Consider the following 9406-nt stretch of genomic DNA (forward strand, 5'->3'; position numbering starts at 1 on the left):
ACATTAATTAATGAATAAATAAATTTTATGATGAAATCAAATAAGATCGAAATTGCGAGTTACGTCTTGCAGTTTCGATAAAGAATTTAATCCGTTCTTTAAAAGTGTAAGGTAATAGGTGCGAAGCTTTTATTTTTTATTAAATTATCCTTGAAATCACAACTTTCTATCCTACGCTTTTTTCCGCTTTCAACATGAAGACGTATAAATCATAGCAGAAACTCTGCGTATATTTGGTCTTAACTTTCTTATTTTTCTAATTTTTGAGCAAACGCGAAATTCATTCTATTCTTCTTTCGGGTGCTGGAATAAATTCAAAGTCCACTCATTCGAAAATTTTAAAGCTATCAAAATTAAACGAACGCCACACGTCCCTGTCATCGTGTGTCATTCGTACTGAAGGTAAACAAAATTTATCTTTTAATTATTTATTGCAAATAATAGTTAAATTTTATTTCTTTAGTATCACTAATATACGTGGGCGGAACAAAACTTTTTATTCACATCATATACTTATTACATGATAAATTAGAGATTAATAGCATATTTTTGATTTCCCATCCTCCTTGGGGATTGCGGTTATTTGTTTTAATAAGGTATATAATTATTTAAGAAAAGATAACTGATCGGCAAATACAATTTTCTATTNTCTATAAATCAACCCATATTATTTGTTTGTACTTCAGAAGTTTTTATTAAATTATCCCTGAAATCACAACTTCCTGATGTAGTCTTTTCTTTCGATTTCGACAATATGACGTATAAATCATAAATACATAAATAAAACTTATGTTTCGACGTAAGTATAAAAAACACAAAATTAGGTAGATTAAGATAAAGCAAATAGTAATTTATTTAAAATCTTTGAACAAACGCCATGTTCATTCTGCTTAATAGTATACCGTGCATCTATTACTTTTTTTCAATTATCCTATATCTATGATCGGAACGTACTTGTACCTATTTTCATAGCATATTTATTAACTTTCTTATCTATGTTAATAACCATAGTCATGCCCATAGACATATATTTAGTAAACGTCGATGAATCTAACCATAATCTAGTCTTTTCTATGAGCATAACCTTAAAAGTTATGAAATCATCCAATGGAAATTATAGTAAATTTTAAAAGTTTTAACATAAACTTAAAAACATTGCTGAATTTAAAACACATTATTGATTTAGGTGTTACTAATATGAAGTAGTTATTGAATTTTCTATATGCGCAGTCTTAAAACAATTTGACCAATAATGTTTATTTCAAAGAAAATACAAAAGTGTTTTATTTTATCCATTCTTAATTCAACTCGTTATATTAACACGAAGGTAACTAATCCTTATAAAATTACTATATTTTTTTCTTAGACATTTATAGTCTAATACAGGCAAATTTCCTCGTAAAATTTTCTCTGGAATACAACCTACAGGATCCATGCATTTGGGGAACTATTTTGGGGCTATAACACAATGGATAGATTTACAACATAAAAATGAAGACATTACTGTTAGTGTTGTTGATCTTCATTCAATAACACTGCCACAGGTAAAAGTATCTTCTTTATTAGTCAAATGTATATACAAAATATAATTGAGTGATATGGAAAGTAAACCCTAAAATTTTACAAAACGTTTAGACACCCAAGTTATTCTGGGTTAAAGTTAGTTTTCCAAACATTTTGTAGAGTTTTGGTGTTTTAAGTGTTCATTTAATCAAATAAATGTCTATTTTATTAAAGGATCCAAATGTTTTGCCCAAAAGCATATTGGAAATGACTGCAACATTACTAGCTTGTGGAATTGATCCAAATAAATCGGTAATATTTCAACAATCACGTGTTCTTCAACATACTGAATTGTTCTGGTATTTAGGATGCATTTGTACCATGGCAAGGTAAAAATAAATAAAAACGTCAGTTCTCATTTAATAATCCACTTCTTTAGGTTGGCGCATTTGCCACAGTACAAAGAAAAGTCAGCACTATTAAAAGATGTTCTATTAGGAATATTTATTTATCCTGTTTTGCAGGCTGCTGATATTCTTGTTCATAAGTAAGTATATCATCATCATAGGGTTATCAATCCTTTGACTGATGGGACACACATCTCCACTCTTCCCTACCCTGAGCTAATCTTAGCATTTCTCTAAAACCAGAACATCCCACATCTTCAAATTTGTTGAACAGTAATCTAATCTAGGTCTATCTCTACTATTCTTAATGCCTGTTTGTGCTTCCAATAGGCCTTGAAATTTATTTCATCTACTTATCTTTATATTTACTCTTTCCATACTTTTTCTTCATTGCATACCAATATTTTTGATTTACTTTTATTTATTTTTGAACAATACTGTTTTGTCAATACTGCTTCCATTTTATTTAAGACTATCTCTAACTCCTTGCTAGGTGCTAATACTGCTATATCACTCTATCTAAACATACTAATCTTTTGCCCCTATACATATATCTAGCCCTAAAGCTGTCTCTAAAGTAACTTTAGTTATCGTATTATAGATGAATGTCCCTTTATGATTTCAAGTAATGTAAGTTCAATTTGTGTAGATTTAAAATTTGCTTAATGACTACGCATATAACAAAGTAAGTATTAATAAATGCAAAGGGTGACTTACAATAGTGTTACTTTATACAAAATTTTCATTTAGCATATTATAGCTTTACTAATCTTCTTTTGTATGCTTTAGTAATTCAATAACTCACATGATTAAATAAATTAATTACTGCGAAATAACAATTAACTTGCAGAGCAACACATGTGCCTGTAGGAGAAGATCAAATTCAACAACTACAATTATGTCAAGAATTAGCTCAAATGTTTAATAAAAAATTTGGTACAGTCTTTCCGATACCTCGTACATTATTATCTGAAAAGGGTAGTGCCCGGATACGCAGTTTAAGAGAACCATCTAAAAAGATGTCCAAGTCAGATCCTGATTCAAAAAGCAGAATCTGTTTAACTGACGCATCGGACGATATTGTGAAGAAAATTAAAAAAGCAGTTACAGACTTCACTTCTGCCGTAAGTTTAAAAATTGTTCCTTTATGATAATTTAAACTTTTCGTAGGGTGTTAAACAAAATTATATTAAAATAGTAAAAATGGTTCAAATCTTTAGCCTCTTCTAAATCTTTCTACTTTTTACTCGACTTTTTTTAAGTTTCCAGTACCTAAATATTAACGTGGAAATACTTATTTTTGAAATTTGAAACTAATTGAAATCACGCTTGATTATGAAATATGGGCACCTTGTATATGTTTTTAGATTACCCACATAATTTTTAAAATATCACTTGAAAAAGTATATGTACACAGGCAAATTGATTGAGTAAGATCATAATAATATTTATTTTGACAAAAATTGCATAAGAGGCTACAAAATTAAGTAAAATTTTTATATCGAAAAAAGTAATTTTGTCATAGATTACCTTCAGAAGTTCCAATGGTTTACACAGCTCCCCAAAAAGCATTTCCGATACAGTTGATTTTTATCGACTTTGTTAATAAAAATTTCCAAATATATATTATAATCATTTACTCATATTGTTTTAGATTATCAATGTTTAACTATTTATTTTCAGGTGACCTATGATCCTGAGAGTAGGCCTGGAGTATCAAATTTGATATTAATTCATTCACTTATAAGTGGTAAACAACCGCAAGTTATAGTTGAAGAGTCGCAGTATTTAGATACTTTAAAGTAAGATTTTTTTTAAGACGCAGCGTCCCCCTTTATTTCTATATATTTTATATTCCGTTTTTTTCATATCAATAACATCATCGTCAATCAAAAGTATTACTCATTAAAATTGCAGCGTATGTACATAATTCTATATCGAAGGTGAAGTTACAATTTTCGCTTATATGAGCTGAATTCTTTCATCCTGCTACTGTTCTCACCATAATATAGTCAGTTCAAAGACTTCTTGGAGACGCACATCTACTAGTTCCAATATCATCGCATTTCCCCAAAACTAGATCACCCACATCCATATTTATAGACAGTAGTCTGATCTAGATTTTCTGTACCTATTTTCTCTTACTTTATTGTAGTTTGATTTTCAATATTACCAGTAGTTTTTAAATTGCAACACGAAATTATCTCCCGATTGCGTTGTGGGGGAATTTTTAGTGTTGCCCCTAGTATAATAAAGTTATCTAAGTATTATGTTAAAAAATTAATACAAAAAGAAAAAAAAGAGCAGATCAAAAATATGGCATGATTTGTTAATGAATTGCAGAAAACTGAGAAACGATGTATTTCAATGAATCGAAATTCATAGACACATTATTAAAAATAATAAAAAGAAGGTGCTACTGCTGTAATAAATAATAGATAAATTAGGTGAAATATAAAAAAAAATAAATCGAAAATGTTAAAGGAAACCGTACCAATGATAATAATATTATATTATATTACTTAATATATTATTAAGTACCTACATTTGTAATAAAACGGTATCATTCTTAAAATGTTATCTTCTGTTTTGTTTAAAATATGGGCACAATACATTTTGTTAATCATTTCATTTATTGTTCTATTAAAAAAAGGGAGGTAGTTTCTTACTACATACACTTTATATATAAATTGAAAATTGTAGGTACAAACATCTGGTTGCTGATGTTATTATTGAACATTTACTACCTATTAAGAAAAAGATAGAGGCTTACATTGCAAACCCTGAATATCTTGACCAAGTTTTAAGAGAAGGTTCTGAAAAAGCTCAAGCTACAGCAGAAGAAACAATGGTTGAAGTCAGACGGAAAGTAGGAATAAATTTTTTAGAAAAACTAAAAGAAGAATCGAGTTTCATTGTAATTTGAAATGAAAATATGAAAAATATAAATTATTAGATACAGAAACTGAGCATTATTTTTAAAAATTATGTACAATTTAATAGCTATTCGGAAGTAGTAATTGCATACAATTATCACACATCAAATTAAAGGTCTCGATACTTTTGCGCGAAAAAGTTCCTGCGTATAGGTCTATATTTTTATCGTGGTACTGTCTATATGACTCAAAGCGCAGGAATGTTTTACGTCAAGAATCACATAGCTAGACCACATGCAAATTAGAAATCATTACTTTATTGCTACAATTTGTTTATTTCTAAATTGACAATTATAAATTATAGATTAGTTTTTACAGATAGTTTTAAAATAAAATTAGAATTAATAAATAACGTTTTTACTATTGTTTTACTTTAAAACTCTTAAAGCATAAGACATATTTTTTTTAAAGTACCCAAAATGTTTATTAATAACTGTAGCACTGAGTTTTTGTTGAACATATGTATCAAAAAAGACATTTATACCTTGAACTCTAGTATAAATCTCTGCTACAGTCTTATCAATAACTTTCACTTTGTTCTCTAAAATGGCAGTTTCAAATTGTGGGAAATGATCCATATACATTTTGGTAACAATATCGTTTGTATTCAAAAATAAAAGCACCTCTTCACTGTTTATATTATCCTGACTAAGTTTGTCTATTAAAACATTTAAGTTTTCTGGTGAAAAAAAAGTTAACTGTTTTCCTGCTGAAATATTCATCATGTCTTGAAGTAATAGTTTACTAAACATAGGTATATTTGTATCTCTCGGTAACAAATTAGATTTTAATTTATAATCATTTAGCAATTCATCCTCCACTTTAACAAGAGGTACAGAACAATTTTTAATAGTTATTCCTTCTTCATTCTTTTCTGTTGATTCCTTTTTCATTAACTCTGTGTATTTTCTTCGTTTATTAGTGCAATGTCTTGTATATTTTTTACTTTTAGGCTTATTTGTAAATGTGCTTTTTAAAAATATACTATATTTTTTTTTATGTAACACCTTTTTTAAAATATTTACCTGTTTTTTAGAATTCTCATTTGATAAAGTACTTCCACTTTTATTTGAAATAGATTTACATGCATCAGTTCCAATAAATGCAGCAGTATTTTCCATGTTTACAATTCCATTTGATGAATTTTGCTCAAGTTGTAACTGTTGTACCAGATCAGTCCGAACTTTTAACTGTGTTGGTTCATTTTTTATTATGGTGTTATAATAATCATCGTTTTTTATTTCTGCAGGCTCATAATCAGATAACACAATATCTTCTTTTATGAAAGGTGTATCTACTTTTATTCCGCTATTGTTAATATTATTGTTTCCACAATCAACTGCAACATTTAACGAATTTTTACTCAGTAATTTTTGTAAGATCATCATATTTCTGTCTGGTTTTGTGTCATTATCATTATTAATAATTTGTAATAAATTATTATCATTATGTAATTCATATAATATAATATTATGCGAATTGTCAGATTTAACTTCTATACATGTTGGACTAAAGCTTTCACTTGCATATATACCATGTTCACGTGGATTAAATTCAAATACTTCAGTTTTTATTTCTGGCAATTCTTCCTTAATTACTATGGGTTTACTTATACCGCAATTTAAAACCACCTTATTTTTGGTGGATAAATTCATATCCTTTGAAGTACAATCACTTGTACATGAAACTTCACTTAATGAATTATCTATAGTATTTAAAACCGAGTCTTTTACTGAGACTTCTACACTACTTTTTCTTCTTTTTGATGTTTTTGTTCCACAACCTTCATGGGAATATATCATCTTTGATTTAATTTTTTTCATTAATTTATGATATTCTCCTATGTCTGTATAACAAGGGTTTTCCAGTACTTTTACATTATTTTGAATGAAATCATCTATATAGCTCAATATTTGTAATTTGGTAATTTTTCTTACAGGATCATCCATTGTTAAATACTTCCTAACTTTTAATGTATGCTTTTAACTTTCGTCGTCCTTTAGAGCCCTGCATTCACATTCCTAGAATTCGATTGATATTATTATGAACTTAATTGGTTTTCAGTTTTTTGAGTCTTGAGTTTCCAATTTTGTTAAATTTAACTAATCTTATATTGTATTTTGTTGACGTTTTTGATCATTTGTTGACTGTCACACTTTTTATTTTTCTTCTATTACTACATATGGTGCGCCTAGTCTAGGGGTACGCCATAGACATAGATAATAGATCTACAAAGGATTAATATTATCTATGGGATTAATTCAGATTAATTGTACGCGCTTGTCTATGGATCTTGTCATATTTAAGTTCTTTGGAAAAAGTGAATAAAAAAAAATAAAAAACTGTTTTGTAAATATTTTTATTTGTATTTTTGGCAGATTTAGGCTATTTCTGATTTTTCAACAATAATAGAGCGGGTTTTTAACAATGTTCTGTTAAAATGTTAAAATCATAAAACGCCGAAATGTGCACTCTTTAAAATTTATTAATGCTATTCAACAAAAACTTAAAAAGATATGTTTATATCTACCTGTTAACGTTACAAGTTTGAGACATTATTAATGTTATGCTAACATGGAAAACATTAAATAATTTAATTAAAATCCAAAGGGAAGCTAATTTTCTAATTAAATTATAGTGCATTAATTTATCCCAGAAATGGTGTTAGTTTTGTTTTTCTTGCCTCTGGCGTTTGTTTTAAGTGCAGAAGCTTCCAGAGTATTGGAATTAAGTGATAAGTTTTTAGAAATAAGGAAGGATAGTGGGCATTGGTTGGTTATGTTTTATGCACCATGGTGTGGACACTGTAAACGATTAGAACCTGTTTATGCTCATGTTGCACAAGCTCTATATCGAACATCAATAAATGTCGGTAAAGTTGATTGTACTCGTTTTTCCTCATTGGCAACTGAATTTTCTGTTAGAAGTTTTCCTACAATTAAATATATCAGGGATACTGAACACCAAACTTTTACTGGTGATAGAACCAAAGAAGAAATTGTAAGTTTTGCATTACGGATGGCAGGTCCTCCAATACAAGATATAAAACAATCTGAAAAATTGCAGTCTCTTATTATGAGTAATCAGTTATTTTTTTTGTATATTGGAGAAAAAGAAGGCTCTTTATGGGATTCCTATTATTATGGAGCTTCTAAGCTTCAGCCTTATAGCTTTTTCTATGCTGCTAATGTTGGTGTTGCAAAACTATATAGTAATGCTTCACAGTTGCCTTCTTTATCAGTTTATAAAGAAGGCAAGCAGTATACATATATTGATACAATAATAGAATCACAGGCTGATTTTGCCACAATTAATGAAAGTGTGTATAAGTGGTTAAACGAAGAAAGATTTGAAACATTCCAGAAAGTCACAAGAGGCAATATAAATCAAATTTTACAAACTAAAAAGTATATTGTTATGGCTGTTGTTGAAGAAAATAAATTATTCCAGATCTCTAAAGAAATGGAGGAGTTTCGTGACAGAATTAAAGCAATTACTCTAAAGAAAAGAGATAAGTATCACAAGCATTTTCAGTTTGGTTGGATTGGAAGTCCTGAATTGGCTAATAGTATAGCCATGAGTGTTTTGCCATTACCATATTTACTTGTTTTAAATTCGACAACCAATCATCATTATATTCCTGAAGATGAGCCTTCTCAATTAACTGAAGAAGCAATTGATCTTTTTTTAGAACAGATATTCAATCAAAGTGCACCTGCATATGGTGGTAACAGTTTACCAGTAAATTTGTATAGAACATACTTTGAAGCGAGAACTACACTTGGAGAAATGTGGTGGGGGAATCCTGTTTTGACAACACTTCTTTTTGGATTACCATTAGGATTTTTATCACTGATCATATATTCAGTCTGCTGTGCTGATATAATGGATGCAGAAGAGGAAGAAGAACAACTTTTACATAAAAAGGAAGAGTAAAATCCATATAAAGACAAATTAGTCTTAAAAAACCCATATATCATGTACCATATAGTATATTATTGTCTGCTCACTAATTCTTTTGTTGTGAAATAGCTGTTATATGGATTTAATGTAAAGAAAATGCTTTATTATTTTGTCAATTGGCCATAAAAAACATTTATAATCTATGCATGAAATAGGAAATTATCAAATATTACAGGTAAATGTGTAAGGAATATTGTGAATTGTATTTATTGTACGAATTGTACTATGAAATTATAGGTTGGTATGATCTCTGTTTAATGTACATTAAGAGATATTTTTCTTAAATTAGCATTAACGAACGTAATGTATTGGATTAAACAGGAGTTTTGTGATTATTCTAAGTAAGTACCTAAATACTGTAGTTAAAGTAATATTTATTATAATTTATTATAACGTGATGGAGATCCAGTAATTATTTGTACCTGCCTAAAAAAGTATTTCCTATATCAAATAGTAATTATTTAATAATATTTAAACTTTGTAACGGTATTTTTAAGGAATAAAATGTGTATCTAGTCGCTTAATTAGAATTGTAATATAAAGAGATAAAAGTATAAAATAAATTGATTGTTATTTGGACTGGTTATTAATTAAAGC

The 9406-nt window shown here is 28.4% G+C and overlaps 3 protein-coding genes across 7 annotated transcripts; 2 read left to right on the forward strand and 1 right to left on the reverse strand.

Annotated features, from left to right (window-relative positions):
* The first annotated feature begins 386 nt into the window (after positions 1-386).
* Positions 387-4935, forward strand: LOC108741130 (tryptophan--tRNA ligase, mitochondrial). Of its 4 annotated transcripts, none has more exons than XM_018475793.2 (7): positions 387-402; positions 1367-1544; positions 1738-1892; positions 1943-2050; positions 2761-3034; positions 3594-3712; positions 4614-4935. In XM_018475793.2, the coding sequence occupies exons 2-7, from the start codon at positions 1434-1436 to the stop codon at positions 4834-4836; spliced, it is 990 nt and encodes a 329-aa protein (XP_018331295.1). In that variant the 5' UTR covers positions 387-402; positions 1367-1433; the 3' UTR covers positions 4837-4935. The 4 variants fall into 4 exon arrangements, with proteins under 4 accessions (XP_018331295.1, XP_018331294.1, XP_018331297.1 ...); XM_018475792.1 differs by lacking the exon at positions 387-402 and adding an exon at positions 1055-1327 and having other exon boundaries at positions 1377-1544; XM_018475795.2 differs by lacking the exon at positions 387-402 and adding an exon at positions 1235-1327 and having other exon boundaries at positions 1429-1544.
* On the reverse strand, positions 3720-7015 carry LOC108741132. 2 transcript variants are annotated; one of them, XM_018475798.1, is made up of 2 exons: positions 5872-7015; positions 3720-4152 (listed from the first exon to the last, which is right to left on the reverse strand). In XM_018475798.1, exons 1-2 carry the CDS (start codon positions 6793-6795, stop codon positions 4141-4143), a joined length of 936 nt encoding a protein of 311 aa, XP_018331300.1. In that variant the 5' UTR covers positions 6796-7015; the 3' UTR covers positions 3720-4140. The 2 variants fall into 2 exon arrangements, with proteins under 2 accessions (XP_018331300.1, XP_018331298.1); XM_018475796.1 differs by lacking the exon at positions 3720-4152 and adding an exon at positions 5217-5815.
* Positions 7016-7179: 164 nt separating this feature from the next.
* Positions 7180-9213, forward strand: LOC108741118 (protein disulfide-isomerase TMX3). Its single transcript, XM_018475767.1, has one exon. The coding sequence runs from the start codon at positions 7505-7507 to the stop codon at positions 8780-8782; it is 1278 nt and encodes a 425-aa protein (XP_018331269.1). The 5' UTR covers positions 7180-7504; the 3' UTR covers positions 8783-9213.
* The last annotated feature ends 193 nt before the right edge of the window (positions 9214-9406 follow it).

Source organism: Agrilus planipennis, unplaced genomic scaffold (genome assembly GCF_000699045.2).
Source record: "Agrilus planipennis isolate EAB-ADULT unplaced genomic scaffold, Apla_2.0 scaffold31, whole genome shotgun sequence".
Taxonomy (NCBI): domain Eukaryota; kingdom Metazoa; phylum Arthropoda; class Insecta; order Coleoptera; family Buprestidae; genus Agrilus; species Agrilus planipennis.

Excerpts from the sequence above, each read along its gene's own strand:
- LOC108741132 (XM_018475796.1), bottom strand. The coding sequence starts at position 6,795 with ATGGATGATCCTGTAAGAAAAATTACCAAATTACAAATATTGAGCTAT.
- LOC108741130 (XM_018475792.1), top strand. The coding sequence starts at position 1,253 with ATGTTTATTTCAAAGAAAATACAAAAGTGTTTTATTTTATCCATTCTT. Across the intron at positions 1,328-1,376 it reads CTCGTTATATTAACACGAAG|TCTAATACAGGCAAATTTCC; the intron begins GTAACTAATCCT and ends AGACATTTATAG. Across the intron at positions 3,035-3,593 it reads TTACAGACTTCACTTCTGCC|GTGACCTATGATCCTGAGAG; the intron begins GTAAGTTTAAAA and ends ATTTATTTTCAG.
- LOC108741118 (XM_018475767.1), top strand. The coding sequence starts at position 7,505 with ATGGTGTTAGTTTTGTTTTTCTTGCCTCTGGCGTTTGTTTTAAGTGCA.